Below are 22,155 nucleotides of genomic sequence, written 5' to 3'. Positions count from 1 at the left end.
ATTTTGGTAAAGAAGGAACAGCACAGTAATGGATTAGGAGTTAACTTGCATAGATCTGACATGACTTTTTCTTCTTTGTACGTGGGGCAGTAAAGCTGCTGAACTATTCCAGAGAACAAACTTAGCCATCAGTTTTCACTACAGTCTAAGGCTGGGTTACTAGACGGATGTGATTAGGTTTAGAAACGCAGCAGATAATTTTTTGAATGTTTTCTAGCTTCTAATCTTAAGGTAGCTGCCAAAAAAACCCTTATCTTGTGGGAAAAGTTCTGGTATTGTGAAGTGGAAAGGGCCAATGAATGGTGGAAACTGGTATGAGAAATATTTAACCTCTGTGTTTTTTTTTTCTCTGAGTGACTGATGGTAAATGATGTCTGCTGTTGACTATTTTTGTATCTGATGGTTTATTTTCTCAGTTTCTTTGTTAAACAAATAATTTTAAAAAGGTAAAAAATCCTTAGTAGGTGGGGATTGTTTTTCTTGATAAAGGATGAAGAATATTGCAGGGTTGCCAGTTCTGATGAATCATACAAACTCAGGGTTCAATACAGTAATAAAAATATGAAAAACTGCACCTTTGGGGGATTTCTAGATTCACGACACATGCTTTCCTATGAGGAAAAGGGAGCAGCTGGTTACTTTCATGACATGGAAGGGGAGAAGAAACCTCATCACAGAAGATCTACCCCTTTTATGGAAAGGAGGCGGCAACTCCTTCCCGTCTAATTTGTCCATGCAACACCATTTGTTAAAGAGAGAATAAAACCCAAACCATTCTTAAGCATGAAGGGATGAAGCGTGCCTGCAGTCATGTGAAGAAAGATTTCGAGTTTGAGGCCTAGAGAAAGAGCAACCCTAGAAATGTTAGTGAAGTGACAGATATGAAGCTGGCAATATTATTATTTTTTGTGTTTTGGGTGATAAACTGGACTTTGATATGCCAGATAACCTGTCTTAATATGTGTGATAGGATCTTTGTTTCTAACAGGAATGAACAGTGTTCAGAAATCAAGCTGGGAGGAACAAAAAAACCCGCATAAATAGTTTAAGCTCCAAAAAAACCTATGCTAATTTTGAGTATCACATTTGGGTGTTCTAACTTTTTTTCCTAGACTTTAAATACTTACCAATAAGGGGATCAAAGTCTTTTTTTAGAGAAGCGAAATTGCATGTTACAGAAGGCTAGGAATCTGTTAAGTTTCCCTTGGTCAGCTGATATTCTGGGGAACAAAAATGTTTGTTGTCGTTTAACCCCAGCTGGCAACTAAGCACCACACAGCTGCTCGCTCACTCCCCCCTGGTGGGATGGGGGAGAGAATCGGAAGGGTAAAAGTGAGAAAACTTGTGGGTTGAGATAAAGACAGTTTAATAGGCAAAGCAAAAGCCACATGTGCAATCAAAGCAAGGAATTCATTCACTACATGGGCAGGCAGGTGTTCAGCCGTCTCCGGGAAAGCAGGGCTCCATCACACGTAACGGTTACTTGGCAAGACAAACGCAGTAACTCTGAACATTCCCCGCCTTCTTTGTTCTTCCCCTAGCTTTGTATGCTGAACATGATGTCATATGGTATGGAATATCCCTTTGGTCAGTTGGGGTCAGCTGTCCTACCTGTCTTCCCTCCCAATTTCTTGTGCACCTCCAGCCTCCTCGCTGGTGGGGTGGTGTGAGAAGCAGAAAAGGCCTTGACTGTGCGCAAGCACTGCTCAGCAATAACTAAAACATCCCTGTGTTATCAACACTGTTTTCAGCACAAATCCAAAACATAGCCCCATACTAGCTACTACGAAGAAAATTAACTCTACCCCAGCCAAAACCAGTACAACGTTTTAAAACTGGAAACCAGTATTTTTGAAGAAGAGTTGGTTTGATTGTTCTAACAAAGCCATAGGTCTATCAGTAATCATTATATGAATTGTTCTGGCACAAGATGTCTCTTAAGTGATCGTGCCCCTGTACTCGGCACTGGTGAGGCCGCACCTCGAATACTGTGTTCAGTTTTGGGCCCCTCACTACAAGAGAGACATTGAGGGGCTGGAGCGTGTCCAGAGAAGGGCAGCGAAGCTGGTGAAGGGTCTAGAGCACAAGTCTTATGAGGAGCGGCTGAGGGAACTGGGGTTGTTTAGTCTGGAGAAAAGGAGGCTGAGGGGAGACCTCATCGCTCTCTACAACTACCTGGAAGGAGGTTGTGGAGAGGTGGGGGTTGGTCTCTTCTCCCAGGTAACAAGCAATAGGACAAGAGGAAATGGCCTCAAGTTGTGCCGGGGGAGGTTTAGACTGGATATTAGGAGATTTTACTTCACTGAAAGGGTGGTCAAGCATTGGCACAGGCTGCCCAGGGAAGTGGTTGAGTCGCCATCCCTGGAAGTATTTAAAAGGCATTTGGATGAGGTGCTTAGTGACGTGGTATAGTGGTGGTCTTGGTAGTGTTAGGTTTACGGTTGGACTCGATGATCTTAAAGGTCTTTTCCAACCTGTACGATTCTGTGATTCATGAAGAAGGAAGTGTGTTGTGTATCTCTTCTCCAGAAGAGAGGCCTGGTGTGCTTAGTGATGCACAAAATAATTATGATCATCTTAGCTTGTTACATCTTTTATAAAGTAGGTTTTGGCAAGATCATGTCCAAAGCCCGAAAATACTAGGATCTACTCAAGTTCCAATCTCTAGTTTGCCTTCCAGTGTTGGTACCTTTTCAACTTGGTCTGTTTCAGTGGGAAACCATTTGGATACACAGCACAAACAGGAGATGGAGTTGGGTTTTTTAGCAGGTGGTCGTTTATTTCTTAGAGAAGTGTTGCTGAATATGCAACATGCTAGCACCTTGTTGTCCTGATGCTACTTTCCATTTTAAAGATAATCTCATGAAGTGATGACTTAGGTTCAAATGCGCCTTCAAGCTTCGTGCCTGTGTTTTGAGCTTTTTTCTTTACTTTTGCTTGGCATCTGTCTTCTCTGAAATTAGTATTTCTGGAGTAATCTTGTCCCTAATCCCTCAGTGCTCGGTAGCAACTCCTTTCTTGCTTTCTTTTGTCTGAAAACTTTTGTTGGTAGAAGTGCAGCTTTTGTGGCTTGCATCTCCTCTTTCTGTTGCCTTGGAATTAGGACTTTGTTACACTAATGAGAGTGCCTTTTGTGGCTCTGACCCAGGCAGTGTATGTAAAGGTGCAGGTGTAAAGCGAAGTTGATTTAACAGGTCTCTTCTGACAGAGGGTTATCTCGCAGAACCACCCCTCTATGCTTCTGATCATATCGTACTACAGCTTTTTGTGTTGCTGTTTGTGTGACTGCACAGAAAACTGCTTCAGCTCAATCATCACAGGAAAACTGACTTTCACAAAAAAGCAAGTATTGTTCTCTTGAGTTAAAAAAAATGGACAGATGAGCACAGACACAGGAGAGAGCAAGACTGCCCTATAGTAGTAGAGAAATGTATGTACATCTGTACCTTGCAGTGCTGAAAGGCTGCTGGTGGTGACAATGGGATGAATCTCCACCAATGGAAGTATTGAAAAACAAGCAAGACGTAACTTCAAATGATTTAATGATTGATGATCCTGCCTTGGAGCAAGGTCAGTGGCTAGAGGATCTGTCAAGATTCCTTACAGCTCTGGTTCTGTGATCCTCAGTTCCCACCTAATTGACCTGCTGACTGCAGAAGTTGTAAGGTGTTCAGATCAACTTGTACTGCATTGACCACTGCTGGTGGTGTTAATAAGAAATGTACTAGTTATCAATTATGCATATCTTTTGAAACATTCATGATCTCTGGCATGTTACCAGCTTTCTTTCAAGAACTTAGACAGTACATTTGGACATAGTATTACTAGGTCTGTCATGCATATTAATGACGTGTTTTGTCCAAACTTCTTGGACATCCTTATGAGGGCAAGGCACAGTTGTTTCCTGATGTCTTGTTCCTTTCTCAGCTGAACTTCGCATTGGGATTTTCTGTGTCATGTATTACTAGAGCTGTAATTACTAGAGCTGTAAGCTGAGACTCCATGTTTTGTTCCTAAAGGAAAAGCTTTCTTTGCAGCTTACTTCCCTACTGCATGCAGCACTATAATACTACAGAAGTAAAGGGTGTTTTTCTCTGTAATCCACGCGTCAGTGGAGTGTTCGTGTTACTGTCTCCTTTACAGACATTTAAGTAAGTCAGAACATTTTCAATAGTGTAGTTCAAAGCTGAGTCCTACCATCCCATTTCTTGACTTGGCTTTTTAAAGAAACTGACAGGTACTATTTGTTTTGTATGACATTTTTCAGAGGCAGTTATCTTTGCTTGGTAGGGTTTTTTTAGCTTGGTAGTAGAGTTAGCCCAGGCCCCTTGGATCCAACTTTTGGAAATTTTGAATTAACTTGTCGCTTCCAGAAGTGAGACTGTGACATCTCAGTTTAGGATACATTTCTTTAACTAACAATCAAAAATTGCTCATATTTTTGATCCTTGTATGTAAGAATCCATAACTATTTAATTTTTCACTTCAGATATTTTACAGAAATTATTCTGTGTGCTTTTAAAGTGATACTTAGTTCTTGCTTTGGAAAATTTTGTGGCCAGTGATTGCTTCCTGTTATGCTGTTTGAAAAGTAATGCTTAAAATGCATTAAAAGGAGCAGTTTTTTTAAAATTTGTATGTTGTCCTATCTTGTTTGATCTATTCTCATACTTTAATTCAGTTCACAGTTTGGGATTGATGCTCACTGGGACTTCCTACCTATTCAGAGGCCAACCTCTATGCATGCATTAACTTTTTATTCAATATCCTGTAAGCCAACAGTAAATAACATACCTCAGTAGTACCTTCATCTGTATATTCATCGCATATGTTTCCATGATATAGTTTTCAGGCCTTCTTGCAACGGACTGGAAGACAAGCACCTTCCAAGGTAGAATAAGAAATCATGATCATTCCAAAAAATAGTGCATTCATCTGTTTTGCGAGGGGACTAATAGTAAATATTCAGATAATCATGTTGAATTAAGGCTCTTATTTATTCATATACTTTGATAAAAAGTATCAAAGATTCATATACTTTTGATAAAAGGTATCTTAAGATTCATGGTACTGTAACTTGAACTGTTACCCTGAGCTCTTTTTCCCCATGCCTGCTTATGGGGCTTGATGAAGTGCTGAAAATGTGCTTTTACTAACAGCTGAATTTAATCTCCTTCCCAGGTATTTTAAGAACTTCAGAGATTTTTGTGACAACTTGTAAGTGGGATGGAATGTCAAAGAGTAAATTTCTGTTATTTTTAGTGAACTATGAGGTCTGTGTTCAGACCATATTGATGAGGTCTAAATCAAGCAAGTCTGTCTTACAGTGCACAACTCTGATGCACCACACCCATCTCAATAGTCTTCAAAAGAAAGGAAGATCTGAACTGTTTATCTTCCTTGCTAAGCCACTGTAGTTACCATTTGTTCAGCAGCTACTTTCCTTGAAAGTTTTCTACTTTATCTAGAATATTGCGTGGTTTTCCTAGATGAGTCCCTATCAGTTGTTCAAAATACATCATGCCTCCAGGTGACCTTATTTTTGGTTTCTAGGCATAGTTGTTCATGGAGTTCATTGAGGTAACTCTCTGGGTGGACTTATTGTCCTACCTTGTTTAGCTATGATTGCCTGGATGCCATTACTGACATCTGAGAAAGAGGCTTTAATCACTTAATTGCTATTAGAAGTGCAGGGACAAATGGAAGAAATTGTATTCTGTATAAACATTAGAGGAAAATATCTTAGGGAAGCCTTCTAGAAGCTTGAAAAAGTCCAAATATTGCATTTTAAACTACTTAGCATCAAACTTTGGATTAATGTTCATGAAGATGTTGCAAGGTCTTTCCATTAGCTTTATTTTATTTCCTGTCTCATTGTAATGAGCTTTACTGTGGGATCACAGGCTGAAGAGTAAGTCAACAAGAACATTAGCACCTTTTTGCTGTTTTAGAATATCTGTTCTGTGCTTTTGGTTTCTCCTGAAGCTTCCAGGCTCTACAGAAGTGAGTTATGGCGGTCCTAGCAGAGCCTTGTTCCCGTATTTGTGCAGGTTTGGTAGAAGTAGAATGGCTGGCTGATAAGGGATAAGGCTGGAGATAAGGGATCCAGGTTAAGCAGGGACATCATGTTCTTAAAAAATGTGGACTATGAACAAGTACCTCAGTAATTTTTTTTTTTAATTTCCAAAATCCAAATTATGACCTTCCCTTTTATCCGCTGCATGTACATGCCATTTTTCTGCCTTTTTATCCTTTTAATATTAATATGTGGGAGGGATGTATTACAAACACCTTTGCTGGATTTGTCTATGCTAGACCCTGGAAACAACAAACCAGTCCAGGATGTACATTACTGTGCTATCCCTGTGTTTCTTGTGACAGTAGGAGGATGTGGTCTTTGTCCTTAATGTTTAACAGTAGTTTATTAATGCACAGTTTCATCTTTATCAATTATATGGATTCTCCTCACTTGAAACTTTTCATAATTTTATAGTTTGTCATTTAACTACTTAATTTTCAATGGTACTTGGTGTCAGTTCTCTCTTCTAAAGAAAGAAACAGAAAATATTATAATATGGATGTCTAGCTCTGTGGAAAACCTAATCTGAAACACAAGCATATTTTAAAGATCTAGAAAAGGATATTATTAATATTTCAAAAACTTATTGTATGCAAAATCTGAACTTAAATTTTCATCTTCACTAATTATAAAGCTCAGTTAAGGATTTCTATTTTAAACACATAGAAAGACTATAGATTATAGTCAGTGTGTTTCATTTTCACTCTTTAACATCAATGTAGCTGTAACATCTGTTCTAAGTGCGGAGTGTTAATGGGAAACAAAATAGCAATTATTTTCTTTGGAAGAGAACAACCTTCAGAACTTGGGGTGCTTTTGGATTTTGTAAAAAATTTGGATTTTGTAAAAAATTTTGTAAAAATCCAAAAGAGTGTTTTGGGACATGACATTGAGATGTTGGAGCATGTCCAAAGAAGGGCAATGAAGCTGGTGAAGGGTCTGGAGAACAAGTCCTATGAGGAGTGGCTGAAGGAACTGGGGTTGTTTAGCCTGGAGAAGTGGAGGCTGAGGGGAGACCTTATCACTCTCTGCAACTACCTGAAAAGGGGTTGTAGCAAGATGGGTGTCAGTCTCTTCTCCCAAGTAACAAGCCATAGGACAACAGGAAATGGCCTCAAGTTGTGTCAGGGGAGGTTTAGATTGGATATTAGGAAAAATTTCTTCACCAAGGGGGTTTTCAAGCATTGGCACAGGCTGCCCAGGGAAGTGGTTGAGTCACCATCCCTGGAGGTATTTAAAAGACGTGTAGATGTGGTGCTTAGGGACATGGTTTAGTGATGGAATTGGCAGTGCTAGGTTAGTGATTGGACTCAATGATCTCAAAGGTCTTTTCCAACCTAAATGATTCTATGATTCTATTCTGTGATTCTATGACTGAACATTTCTGGATGCCAGGAACAGATTATTTATTGAAGTCCTTAATAATCAGAGAAGGATATTGGTGTGATCTGTACAGGGAAGATGCTTCTAGGTTATTGAAAGCTATTTTAAAAAAAGTGTCTGTTACTGACATTTTTTAATTGGTAATTAGATCCATATTTACCAACACTTAGATCAGAGGAGTCTCCTTGTCTGGGGAATCCCAGACAACCCCATGTCTGAAAAGCTTGTTTAATGGCTTTCTAAGCTTGTTAGAAAATAATCAGTGAAAGGATTGGTTTAGTCTTGATTCTTGTTTTTGGAGGTTTCTCCTGGTTGGGGGGGCGGGGAGGGGGCTGGGGATCTTAAGTCGTGTAATCTAAGGAAAGTTATTTCTCTATAACAGTACTCCTTCAGATAATTCTGAAATGAAGTTAGCATATCTCCAAGTTAGTAGTGGTCAGTAATAGTGTATAAGTGAGGCCTTTCTCACAGGAAGGGGACAGATGCTAATGGCCAGTTGTCTTTGCCCCAGCACTCCGAAATGTATTTCCCAGCATAGTCCATAAAAACCAACCCAACTTGAAGCATGCTGCCAAAACACTTGTTTTGGGGTATGGTTGACGATTTAGGGGAAAATTGAGCCTTTTATTCCTGCTTTGGAAGTTGTTTTATGTTGCTCGATGGCATGTTTGTTCTGTACATGCTGAATTAAACTACATGAGTCAGTTTTATGTTCCTGCATCATAAATAGATCTGCTTACTGCAGTGTAGGTATGGGTGAGCCTGGGTGTGTCCTTACAGATACCATCACTGAGGGGTTCTAACAACTACTCATTTGAAGGAGCAGACTGAGAAAGCATAGTGAAAACAGGAGGAATCAAGTGCCTTAAGTCTTACTAAAATTGCTATATCATATACTGTATCATTTAAAATAATTGTAAAAAGTAACTTTTAATAAACTACTTATACCTGAAGCTAAATTGTTTTGGTAACAGACTTAAAACTTTTTATTCTTTACTCCTTGTGCAGAGATGAAAGATTGTATGTATGTCGTTGCTGATTTCTGTTCTTGACTGGTCTGGGTGGTTGTCAGTATATTTTCTAAACTGCCAACTCTTTGAAGTCAAATCTTTCAGCTTGCTTTTTAAATATCGGGGGGGGGGGGGAGGGGAGTTTAAATTCTGCTGTGAAATAAAGTGATACAGATTATAGAAGATACATAACTGTTTCTAGCAGTGGCATTACAAATAGAAGATGCTGAAAACCGTTCTGCAATGTTAGCTTACGAAATGTATGTGTTTAAGTTAGAAGGGTTGAGAAATGTCAAGTCTTTCGTGTTAAAACAGCTGTACAGGTTACTGCAATAAATTAATTCATCTTCTGATCTGCTCACAGTAATTCCTGTCAAATTATTTCTGCACTAAGGGATTTTTCTAGGCAATTAGGGAATGTCAATTGGAGTTAGAACAGTAGATGAGATTGCACTTTCCATATAGTAGCTCAGTGTCCAGAAAAAACTTAACATCTTTTCAAGGATGAATTTTAGCCAGGATCACTCAGTGCATTTGTATATTACCAAAGAAACTTCTGCTTCCTGTCTATCCTTACCTGATCTAGAAGGCAGAGAACAAAACCAGCTGTCTATAAAGAAGTAATAGTAATGCAAGGTTATTCTGTCCCATTTGGATTGGAAGTGGAATGCTTTTTTTCCTTTGTGATAATTTTGCATAACATTGATTATGTATTTTTCTTCTTTTGTAGTCTTTCAGAAACAGCACTAATCTTTACCTTGAATGTAGCGCAGCTGATACTTCAAAGAATACAGTACCAGAATTTGTAGCTTTAGAAACATGTAATTTAATTGCCTTAAGTATAATTTTTGTTCCTTTTCCAGAAGCTGATAATATAGCTATGGTTAATTTTGAGTTTGCACAAATGATGTGTTAGATATGCTTTTGTGGAACAACTGATAATCTAAGCCTTTTTTATATACCTTGTTCTGTCAGTGTTAAAGGGCCCTAGAGTAAAATGAAGAACAAACAGCAGATCAGCTCCATTGAGCCATGTGGGCAGTTTGGGCCAAAGTGCCTCAGGACTGTTAGCTGGTTGCTGTAAGAAATGAGAAGGATTATACAAATTAAAGGATAATATGTATGTAATACCAAGTTGATGTAAATTAGTCAGGAATAGATTTAACCAAGAAGTTAGAAGAGGTTTCTGAACATCAGGAGTAAATGGTCTTTCAGATAAAACAGATAAGCAGGGACAAAGAACCTGGATGCCTTTGTCTGATAAGTTTGTGGAAAGACTGGATTAAAGAAAACAGCAATGATTCTGGAAATCTGTGCTATTCTCAATATATGCCAGTCTGATCCTTTGAATCTGAAGGAAGTTGAAAGGAGAAAAGAGATCTGTGCTTTTGGGGTTGCTTGCATCTCACACCTTAATTTTGTGCCACATTTCAACGGTTTTGTTTGTGTTCAGGAAGAAATTATATTTAATCTCATTAGTTTGTGTTTGTGTTTTGGAGCTTTTTTCCACCATGAGATTAGCTACATCTCAAAAAGGGTACACGTGTGCTTTGACTGATACTAGCATACCTCCACTTTCTGGCTCCTGTCAAACCTGTGTTTAGAGCAAAGCAGATTCCTAGGAGATTCACAATCAGAAAATTTTTCATCGAAATGAATTGTTAGGGAGTATTGGGGGATTATTTTGCTGTTCTCCTTCTCCAAAAGCTTGGTAAATTATCTGCTGCCTGGGACAGTACGAACTTTATGTAATGAATGTGCTACTTACAGGTATTGAAGAGACCTTTGATCTCATAGCTTTCTTCCAGTGACATGCCATAGTTATGTCTGTTGGCCTTTTACTTTAGGTTTCAAATGTAGGGGATTCTAAGAAGCAATTTCTGCCTTATGTAAGTGGGAAACATTTGGAGTGTGTGTTAAAGGTGCTCTTCTGTGTTAGTCTGTTGTGGGGCTGCTTGTACTTCCCTTGGTGGCCTTTTCCAGTCCCATGTACCTAAGTCACATTTAGCTACTGTGTTTCCGGTTATTTTTTCCCTTGCCTTTGATTTAGGAAGTCAGGTTTTGGTGCATTTTGTTCAGGATCTGTTTACCTGAGTAACTACTTCTGTCCCCTTCAACAGTGGAGTAGGTGCTGGCTTTTGGCTCCTTTTTGCTCCTAGAGAAGGCTTCAGTATATTGCCTGGCTTTAGGAGGGACCTTTTCAAACTAGACAGAGTGGCATGTTACTAAATTGGGAATATTTCTATCTTAGCTCAGTGAATCTAGAAGAGTGACTGTATATGTTGCATATACAGAGAGAATTGTACCTCGATGTCCAAGTCATCTTACCTGTTATACTTTTGCTCAGACTTGTATGTAATGTGGGAGCCCTTAGTTAAATGGTTTTCATCTTAAGCTTATAAACCATGTAAATCTTAAAGTGTTTCTCTTCTGTGCTGGATCTGGTTGCTGTCTGGGCTCTTTGTATGACTCAGATTTAGACTGAAAGTGTTTGGTGACCTCTGCTGTGATTCAGGTGCTACTGATGTAATCTAAAATGTGTTCAAAGGGGCTCCTAGGTATCTTGATACTGTATAAAGAATCCAAATTGATTGAGATCCAAGGTATCCATTTGGCAGAATGTGTTTTAGGCTTGAAGTGATCCTGTTTAGCTACAATTCAGCTGCCTTCCTGCACATAAAACTTTTCTGGGCTTTCTTTATGTTCATATGTGATCGTTTCTCAGTGTTCAAACCTCAGATTACTCTCAGCCCCCATGCTTGTGCTTGATGATGGAATTATTTTGCAACCGTGACCCAGAATAAATCACTGCCAAAGATTATAACCATCACGATAGTGGTAATCATGTCCCTAGGTGTTAGGGGAGATGCACGAGGTTCCCTTTCCCATTGACGTCAAACTGCAGACTCGTTTCCTTTAATTGAAATTTGGGATCTTCCTGGTATCCTGAAAGACCTCATCCCAGATATCAAGTACTGTGACACTACATTTTTAGAAAAAAACAGTGTGGTATCATTCTACCATAACAACAAGTAAAACCTGTGTAGGAACACACAGTGTAAAAAGGATCTTGTGAATAAAGCGTTCATCTTACTCGTTTGTTCAGTCTTCATCTTTCTATCAGGGACTTCATCTTCTTCATGTAGTACGATTCAGATTTTTTTTTTTTTTTTACTAGACTTAAAAGTTCTCTTCCATTTGAATTTCTGTTTCCAGGTTGTTGTATTTACTTCAGCAAGAAACCTCCAGCACAGAACTGAGAACAGAATGTGCAGTGGTCCTTGGAAGCCTTGCAATGGGTACAGAGAATAATGTCAAATCCCTACTAGACTGCCATATTATCCCAGCCTTATTGCAAGGTACTTTACTATGTCAGTAAATGTTCCTAAAGTATTCAAATAAGCAAAGATAATGAAACTGAAGAGTAGTTTTTGTCTATATTTATAGGATTACTGTTGCCAGATTTGAAGTTTATTGAAGCTTGCCTGCGATGTCTCCGTACCATTTTCATCAGTCCTGTAACTCCAGAGGATCTACTATACACAGTAAGTTGTAAGCAGATTATTATGTCCTTTTAAAATGTATAGAGTTGGTGGGAGTGAAAGGTATTGTTGTCTGCAGTAGTAACGAGGACTTGCTTGACCAACAACGTTAGCTATTTCTCACCTACGTTTAAGGCATCTGGCTCACCTAACATTTATAGCAATATTTGATGAGATGGTCGACAAGGTAGCACACTGATAAAGACAAAAACTAAAATTTTCGGGCTTAAGGAGTAAAAACTGTCTCTAAATGGTATTTACAGATGCCATTATTACAGCTGTATTGGCAAAAGTTAGTTTCTGAAACTTCAAATTTTATCCGACACCGTCCTCCCACTCCAGATGTGAGGGTGCTTGCTTAGTTGCACTTCATGTGGAAGAGATTCACCTCCAAAATTTCTCTGCTGTTAGTTAATATATGTGTGATTTACATTTAACTGACAGGAGGATAGAAAATGTCCTCCACCATTGCTGCAATCTTGAGTTCAGCTTGGAGCATGTGAGCAATAAGGCTATTGGTGCTGACCTTGTTAAGGTGACTGGGCAAAGCCATTGATGTGGAGCCCTGTCTGAAGGTAATGCTGTCTCTTGGCAGCTTAGACACAAAAGGCCTTGCCCAAACTCAGTCACTGTCTCTTACTTGGAAGGAGGGGAAAGAAGGGTTTGCACTCTTCCCTTCCTGTTTGTCCCAGTGTAAGGGATGAGGCAAGCTGCGTCATGAAAACTGTACTGTACCAGCAATCTCTTTCTGCTAGGAAAAGGGTAGCATTGCACCGGTCTGCTGGCTGGAGGTCAACGAGCAGGTCCAACTTCTGAGAGTAATTGGGAGTGCACAGTGCTAACCACTCTGGTCCGACCACTCAAAGGGATGACTGTCACTCGCTGAGGAAGACTTGATGCTTACAGAGAAGGGCACAGCTGGCCTCTGATTTCATACCTTCTCTACGGTTCAGGTGTCTCTTGTCATTACTAGAGACAACTTCTGTGCGTTAATAGTCCTCAACAGATTTTCTTCATGATTTTTTGTCTAGTTATGCAGTACTGTAATGATGTCTGTTTTGTTCTCTATTCCTTTTCTAATGATTTCTTACATTTTCATTGCAGAAATAGTTGTGTAAACTTGTTGTTTTCTGTGGACTCAATTTTACCATACACCTATTCTGAATTTCATCTTCTAGTTAGTCCATCTCATTAAGTCTTTCTGCAGCTCTTCACAGCTTACCCTTGTATTTAGTATGTGTCGGTAGTCATCCAGCATTGTCCTCCACTGTTCACTGCCATTTTTCCAGTTGTGTTTTGATTGTTCAGCAAGGAAACCCTCAATGCAGATTGTATGTATGACCACTGAAGGCACCTCTCCTGAGTGATCTGAGAGTTTCCTCTTTGTGTCTCTGTTCGTTCCTTTGACTCCACTTCATGCTCCCAGATTCACCCAAGTCTGCCTCTAAGAGTCTGTAATTACAGGGGCATCTGCTTCCTGCTCTCAGCATCCAAAGTCAGGGCTTAAGATGATCATCTCCATTAACAATCCAGTCCATACCTCCATACCAGTCCATACTGATCTTGGGGATCAGTGCTCAATAGAGACTATTAATTGCTCCCTATTTGGAGGGGAGATTTGATATCTTGAAGGGAGAGGAAGTGGAAGAGTATGTAAAGAAATGTGAAAGAACCAGTATTAGCATATAAATTACCACCAATATTGTGGGAACAATATGCCTAAGATATTGGATTTTCTGTTTCATCCTTTGCTTTCTCTGCTGCACAACAGTGACATCAGAACTCTGCTACCCCATTCCTCCTTCAGGCAAATGTGATGTCCCTTAATTAACCATAGCCACATGAAACTGTCATCTGGTGAGGGTGCCATTGTTCTTTAGTTTCAACTGTAATACCCATTTTCCAATCTCCTATTCCAGTTGGACACCTGAAAGCTAAATATTTTATGACTGTGCTTATGGTCCTATTTCTGCAAATCAGCTTCTTTTTTGCTTCTCTTGTGGGAATACCCCAACCCATGCCTTGAAAAGTCATGAATGCAGATCCTTTGAAAAGAAGAGACGTTTTTCCTATCTCTTGGAAGGTATAGCCACAACCCCCACTGCTGCAAACTGTGTTTCACAAGTCAGCAGTTGAGAAGTTGTCTTTGCAATTAAAGAAATAATTATGGGCCTAATCAACACTCTTATGGCAGACACTGCATTTTTCCAACATTGAGAATAGCAAGAAGAACTTCAAGTTCTCATTTAGCCACCCTGCTCCCTCTTTGTTTCTGATCACAACAACTCTAGGGAGGCTGTCACCATTTCATATAGCTTCAGATCTTGAATTAATGAAAGGGCTTATTCAGCAGCCTCTTGAGTTCTGCCTTTATCAGGTCCTATTTTGAAAGATAAGAGACTAAGTTTGTCAATGGCTTTTCATTCTTGTCGAGCAGTTCTGGAGAAGACTTCTGAAAAGTTGGTTCCTGAGTTGTATCTAAGAAACTTTTCCCAGAATTTCTTTGCAGTTTGACTGCATGGAGGATGCTGTCTCTCAAACCTTGGCCAGGACCATTTCCAAGACGAGATATTATGACTTAGCTCAATGTCTCCAAGGATGGAGTCACTCTAGAGGTTTCAGAGGACCTCTCAGTTAGGACCCAGGATACACAAGTGCTTTAAAGAGAGCTGCCTAAAATATTTCTTTCTATTTGCAATAGGTTTGGGAGAGAATAAACATAAAATCGCATTTAAAAAAAAAACTAAAGCCACATTGTCCACAGTAACCTGAGTATTTCTCCCTGCAGAAATACTAGGTGTCAGAAACTACATCTTTCCTCTTCAACCTTTCCTTATAGACAGGAGCTTGAAGGATAAAGTCCTGGAAGTTCTGAGCAATTATGTTCAGTTCCAAACACAAAATAGTTCTTCAGAGTTGGAAACATTTGGGCTGTTTCCTGTAGGAACTTAGGACTTGTACTGAGAAAATGTCAAGACCCATCCGTATGTGTGTTGAGCTGAATGAACACGGAGCTCTCAAAAAGGCCAGGCTTTTAGTGTCTGATACTAAGATCTTACAGCAAGTTTGCTGTGGAACAGGTAAACACATCTTGTGCAGACTTCCTTCACTGGAAGGGTGCAGGCTTTGGTGCTGAGACAGATTTAGTGACCATCCTGCAAATGGAAATGAGGAATGACATGGGGTCCTGGGGTGAAGGATCTGTTGAGATGCAGATAGATGTGCAGACTTTTTTTTTTAAATTGTAAGATTATATTTGGAGGTGTTTTGTATATCTGAACTAGCCAGCTCAGTGTAGCTAGGTGTGTTTTGGCTTGCTGAATAGATTCAAGCACTAAGTCAAATCCAGTTTGACTGATAGCCTGTTGCTTCAGCTCTTGCTATTCTATTTAAAACAAAAAAAATTGGTTCAGTGGCAGAAAACCTTACCAGCCCATGAAGGCATTCTGCATGTTTCCTTACAGATGTTCTCAGTTGTGATCCCATTTTCCTTCCTCAGTGGGACCCAGATACAATTTTATTGAGAAATTGCTATCTGTGGCTACTATGCTGGCCTTGAAGGAAGAGGCAGGTAGCAGGTACGTTCTCTGCTGTGAATGAGTCTGTCCTTACAGGAAGCATGGAGAATGAAGGCACTGCAGCAGGATGAGTTTTCCCCCTGCTGTTGAGACAATGAGGAATGAAGCTTCAGAAATCTCACTTTTTCCAGCTTAGGTGAGCTAGTAATGTGAAGTGAAAGGCATTCCTCCTTACTATTCAGGTTTCAGATGAAAAACCTAATGTCACCAGTTGATCGACCAGGCTTGATGAAGGGGAAGAGGAACAATTGAAAGGACAAGGCTAGCAGGACAGAGCAGGATATGTTACACTGATTAATAACCAAGTATTTAATGAGCAATGAAATCACACTGCAAAGTGTACGTGTGTTCCACCATGGCTCAATGATACGCAGTTACTAAAGGAGGAATCTAGGTCATCTTCTAATGCCTTACTCCTTTCGTTCCTCCTAACTGTTTGTGATGGCTGAGCCCATGCAGCAAGACTAAATGTTCTCTAATCTGAACTGTTACCTGAAAATGAGAATTATAAAATGATTAATTCTAGCTTAGAGAGCTAGAATTTATGTTATTTGAATGAACATAAGAATTTCAGTTCTCTGACTTGGAAAAAAGAATAATAATCCTCTGTTGCAAAGAAATGTTTTAAGAATAGATCTTGCAAATTTTGTTTTAATGTTAAAAAGGAATATGAAGAAAGTAGGTAGGTATTGGGATCCAAGCAAGTAAATGCAACTCTGTTAATTCTCTCTTTCTGAATTCTGTTTGGATGGGCAGTAATTTTGTTACAATACATGTGATGTATAGATATTTGTCATAAGTTGCCTGGAATTAGTATTTGTTAGCAGACAACATTTTTAATGGATTTGTGAATCTTATTGTTTTACCTGCAAATTATGAGTGTAGACTCAATGTCACTTACTAGGGTTGCTAGAAAGATCCTTTGTTACTTAGGTATTAGTATGAAAAAAAGTGGAATTATGTAGCTTCATATTGACATGTAATTACTATTTGCATTTAGTTGGAAGTGAGTAATGTCCACACATCTTTTTACTCTTTCTAGATTCTTTTCTGATAAACATACCAAAATTATTATAGAAGTTGGATATATTTTAGCAGAATCAAGGGGCAAAATTAACATAATTTTATCACAAGCATTAAGGAAGCACTCTTGCAACTTTCCAACAGTTTTTAACCTTTTCATGCCCACAACATTTCTGATTTGATGGAACAAAATGAGAAAGTGTATAAAAGATATCTCCAAAGAATTGCTTCTCAAACGTATCCTAAAATTGTCCAGAATATCTAATAATACAGTTTTTTCGGTGTTGGTAGAATTTCAGGGAACACTTACTCTGTTGATTGCAAGGATTCATTAACCCTTATATCATATATACAACATCATTGGTGGGGTCACAGTGACACCAGAAGTGCCGTCAGAATGTTTGGTATCGGAACGGCCCAGTCTCATAAATGCTAAATTAAAATGCTTTTCATCATCCAATATGAACACCTTCCTAGCCTGGAATTTACCACTGGGCCATGATGCCACACTGGTCAGTAAAATTTTACCTTATGCATATCACTGTGTGTCATTCTATTCCCATTTCCATAACTATAGCAGAGCTTTCAAACAGTTAAGAGGCTCCATTTCTGTCCATTTGTATCTTTACCAAAACTCTCCAATCTGTCATACCGCAGCCAAAAGTACTCGTGATCAATACTGTTGAAGTTTTGGGTGAAACTGAACTATTGCATGGTGATGTCACTGGCTGGGATGTGAAACAAAAGTTTGTTAGTTACTTCCCTGGTGGTAGATACAGGTAGAGATGTTACGCATTCATCTGTATTGAATAAAAGAGTTTAACTGAATAATTATTTTACTCAAAGATGACAGCAATATATTTTTATTCATAGTTTGGGAGATAAAAACAAGGATACGGGAAGATATGTTCTAGTAGAATCTGTGAAACATAGCATCGGAAATCTTCACTTCTGTAGCTTCAGGTTGATTTCCAGTGACTCCTGATACAAGGCTTGCCTTCTTGCACTTTTTATAGATTTCAAGTGCTTTCTTAGTTAATGAAGAATAATCTAAATGTTATTCTTGTGTATTTTCACTGAAATCTGGTTTTCCTAAGCAATTCTACCAGTTCAAGTTTAAAAATAAAACAAGATGCAAAACCTTTCTACCAGCTTGAGGGAAGGAGGGAAAGTCCTATAGCCTTTTATAGGACCACTTCAGAGTTGTCAGCATTATTCAATATCCAGATGTGCATTGGTCATGTGATAAAGGTGACAGATCATGTGAGTGAATTGTATTCATTGCCTGACAGAAAAGCAGATCTGTACCTGCCAATATCTCTCTGTAGACAAGACAGCTTCACAGAGCAGTCCGTAAGAATTACCCGATTGATGCAAGGGTCAAATCTGGTTGCAAGCTAGTCACCTATGATTAAGCGAATAAATTAGTTGGTACTCTTCCAGCTTTCTTTTTCTCCCTAATAACCTGAATGGATACTGACATCTATAAATTCTTATCTAAAATTTCCTGGTTAGCTGAGAGAAAACCAAATTTAAGGTAAGGACAAGATACAGTTATAAAGCAATATATAATAGTGGGTGCTTATAAATTAGAACCCCACCTATTCGGTAGAAGAGACCTAAACAGGACAAATGTGTTTGCTCCCCCTTATCCCCCCAGTTTTCAATGTTCTATGGTTTTCTAGATCACGTAGATAGAAAAACATATGTTACTAACATTAGGGAACACTGTGTCTATGCTTCTTTAATAGTGACAGTTTGAATCCTTTTTTGCTGATTGGGATCTCCTCTGGCTAAGGATTACTGAGCTGGTGCAGATTTTTTTACTCAGCTCACTCTGCATATATTTCTTTAGTTGTGAATTCTTGTACCTCTTATCTTTGGCAAGAGCAATATCTCTTATCAATTTCACTAGACTTTAACTTTTAGACCAACATTTACATCCTTCCAGTTGCAATTTTTGAAATAAGCCAGATTACCTAGTCAGTGATTTTCCTGCAGGAGATTTCAGGTCTTGCATCTTACATTTTGAAGCTCCTTGTTTTAAGCTTTACTGCGTCTGAATCCTGATGTGTCTCTTTTCTCTTCCCCCTACCCTCCTGACTTCTTGGTTGTTTTGTTTAAGGTGCACTTTATCACTGATAAGCCTCTTAGCATGTATATATGTATCTTGTGTTGAACACTAATGTGGCTTGGTATCTTCAGCTGCCTAAGGTTTACAGAAAATGACAAGAATCTGTTTTAATGGGTCAAATGTGTTAAACCACAGAGGAATCCTGGGTATGTGTTTGTTTTGCTTTAACTCAAAGAAGGAGACAGAAGTTTGGGGGACCTGCTATGACTTTGTAAGATTGTAACATGTTTTTCTTGAGAACAAGCTTGGCCTGTTAGCTGCTTCTGTTTGGTTTCTTGTGAAAATTTGCTGCTTTGCTTGGCATATGTCCAAAACCCAATACCGACTTAGTTTACACACCACTGCAGGCTTACCTCTGTCAGGGAGAGTCAAGAGATACTTCGTTATGGTTATGACCATCAGTGCTATTACAACATACTTGTGGATTTAATGCCACTATTGCCCTGCAACCAAACCAGTTCCTTGCAGGCCTTTGGGTTCTGAAGTTGCAAAGAAATAGATGTGTTTTTATATGTGCCATGTGTAAAGGCAGAAGGTCAGATGGAACTACTGTTGACCAGACCCTAAGAATAATGGTTAGAATAGTTTGTCCCTTGCTTTTCCTATGCACATAAGTGTGCAATGAACATGGATATATGGCTGGTGTACCTGGAAGAACTGCAGTTTCTAGTAAGTAACTTTCTCTCTCTAGGATGCTGAAATGGCAAATGAGGCTGTTGCACATTGATCCTTTCTAGTTATTGAGAAACAAGCAGTAGAAACAAGTTTTTATTCTCAGTGTGTTTCTTGGCTCTGTTGTATTGTTTTCTGCTGAGAATAAGAAGGCTGGGCTGTTGGCAGCAAAGCTTTCTAAAATAAGTCTGCTAATTTTTTTATATATATACATTTATTAAAAATATTAAAAATAAAAAATAAATATTGCAAATCTTTGTGTAATCTCAAATATGTATACAAATAGGAGACACTTATACATGTTTATTTTGCTAATATAAAAAAGTGTGATTGGAAATTTCCCAAGTAATTGGGAAATAAAACTTTTCATAAACAGCTGTGTATCTCTGAAGCTATAGTCATTAAAACAATCAGGCTAGTAGTACTTTCATTACTGTAAAAGTAGCTGAGGAGCATGAAGATTTTGCTCTAATTTTAATCCACCTCTCTCTAGTCAGAGGGTTGCAATTCATCATTCTCCTGCAGGTAAAAGAGTCTGACTTACTTGTATAGGGTCAGTATAGCATAAGTTCTTTGGAAAGGAAGACTCATTCAGTCTTTCATTTCCTCTGTTCAGCACCCTTTATCTCAGGGAAGTAATTTAGTTTACCACGTTTCCAAACTAAAATGACCAGTGTTTCTTTTCATATCACTGCAGTTGCTGCACTAAAATGTACTGGTACAAGTAACTGAAAGCTTTAAAATGTTGTAATTTTGTAACTTACCACAGAGCTTAAGTAACTGGATGTGTTTTCAGAAGGCAACTTTAGTATAATGATTTTCTTTTGCTGATTTATTTGGAATTCTCTGTCATTAGTGTCACGCATAGTAATAGTGTCTATAGTGTGTGTTTGACTTAAAGACAAAGGAAATTATTACCCCGCATTAATGGGTTAGAAAGTGAGTGCCACAGAATTCAAGGTGGACTGTACATTGTTCAGTCTGGCACCTTGCTCCCCTCCCTGCTCTTTTCTACTCAGAGCTGAAATGAAGAGGTAAGTACATCACACCTGTAGTAAGAAAATACTAAGACAATTCCTGGAGTAATTGCTTTCAGTGACCATGCTTGCAGTCGGTATGTTTTTTTTCCCCAGTCTTTTATTGAATAGGTTTGAGTTGAGTTTTTTTGAGGTTTTTTCCCCCATTCTTTTATTCACGAAGTAAAGATTCTAGAGAAAAATTCCAGAAGTTTTATATCTAACTTGCATTGACCTTTTATTTTTTCCATGAGGATTTGGCTCAGAACTGCCACTCATGCCTTGAAGTCTCTCCTGTAGTACTTTAATGGTCTTGTCCTGTGTCCATACAAGTTTCAGTGGAAGGGAGAACACTGAATGCAGAATCAGGAGTACTCTTTTAAGGAACAAACTGTGAAGAAACTATGTTGAAATACAGTGTTAATACCTTTTTCTTTTCTGACTTGTTTCCAGGATGCTACAGTTATCTCCCACCTCATGGCACTGCTCAGTAGGTCTCGATATACACAAGAATACATATGTCAGATCTTCTCACATTGCTGCAAAGTAAGAAAGAGAATACCTGTTCTTTATGCAACTTTTTGTGTTTCTGGCATATAAGAAACTGCATAAGATGATACTGCCTTTTGTGGCAGGAACATTAGGACAGTAATGACTGAACTGTTACTGCTCTGGATTTGCTGACTGATTTATTGGGGTTGATACATGGTTCTCTACAGTAAAACAAAATATGCAAATAAATGCTTTTTTTATAGGGTGTGTATATATATTTATACCTTTGGCTGTTAAACAAAGTCAAGGCAACAGTCTAGGCGAATATCAGTCCTCACTATTATCAGTATAAATTTTGGAAGGCTTATTTTTTTCCTCTGGAAGTCTCAAGACAGTGTGAGCATCTCTTTGAAGAGGTCTTGCGTCTGCTTTCAAGACAGCTGTTTTAAACCCAGAGAATATTTTCTAAGAGGTACTATACGTTGAAAGGAAGAACAATGCTCTTCTCAGTTGAGCTCTACCAGTTACAGGTTTATCCAGATACATGTTCATTCCTGCTATATAATGCAATTCTCTTAATACAGGAAAACTAATTTAAAAACAGCAGCAACCCCACCCCAAACACAGAAGTTTTTGTCTTTCCCTCCCCCCTCTCCAAGTTTCCACACACTGCTGGTTTTTGTGTTATTGTTGTGGTTTTTTGGTAGTTACTGTACCCATGGGTTATACAGTAACTGTATCAAAATAATTCAGTGTAGGAAATGAGATTTGTACAGCATCTTTCCCTTTTAGAAACAGTTTAAAATTAAAAGATCATAGATCATATTTATCTCCCAGACTAACAAATGAAAAAGTTCCAAAATTTATGAATTTGTAAGTATTTAACTCAAAAAATATCTTTTTACCTTATCACTTAAAATGAGTCTTCTGGAATGCTGAATTATTCCTTTATTAAAAATGTATTTTTGTCTACCTTTACTGTTATTTATGTACATTCATCCAATTGCATTTCTTCTGTTGACTGAAACTGAGGATGGAAAACTGTAGAGTTAGTGTGATATAAAAATATAACTCAGCTCCTATATTTATAGAATTGCTGAAAGAAAACATTAGGACAAAATCCTACACTGGACTGTGGAAGTTCAGATCTATAGCTAATATTGGAAAAAGAATTCGGTATTTTAAGAAGAAAAATGCACCAGTGAGGCATCTCATGTTTAAGTGGC

At 38.5% G+C, this 22,155-nt stretch overlaps 1 protein-coding gene across 17 annotated transcripts in view; it reads left to right on the top strand.

The window, feature by feature from the left end:
- The window catches only part of ARMC8 (armadillo repeat containing 8), an 81,420-nt gene that overhangs the window by 22,703 nt on the left and 36,562 nt on the right, over window positions 1–22,155 (top strand). For 15 of the 17 annotated variants that reach the window (XM_072868221.1, XM_072868223.1, XM_072868234.1 and 12 more), the window contains 3 exons: window positions 11,689–11,831; window positions 11,920–12,017; window positions 20,891–20,983. In XM_072868221.1, coding sequence (XP_072724322.1) covers window positions 11,689–11,831; window positions 11,920–12,017; window positions 20,891–20,983 — 334 coding nt within the window. The remainder of the gene's footprint in view (window positions 1–11,688; window positions 11,832–11,919; window positions 12,018–20,890; window positions 20,984–22,155) is intronic. The other 2 variants (XM_072868235.1, XM_072868231.1) reach the window with 1 other exon arrangement.

This window comes from Ciconia boyciana, chromosome 7 (genome assembly GCF_034638445.1).
Source record: "Ciconia boyciana chromosome 7, ASM3463844v1, whole genome shotgun sequence".
Classification (NCBI taxonomy): Eukaryota; Metazoa; Chordata; class Aves; order Ciconiiformes; family Ciconiidae; genus Ciconia; species Ciconia boyciana.
This window is presented reverse-complemented; position numbering and strand designations above follow the sequence as displayed.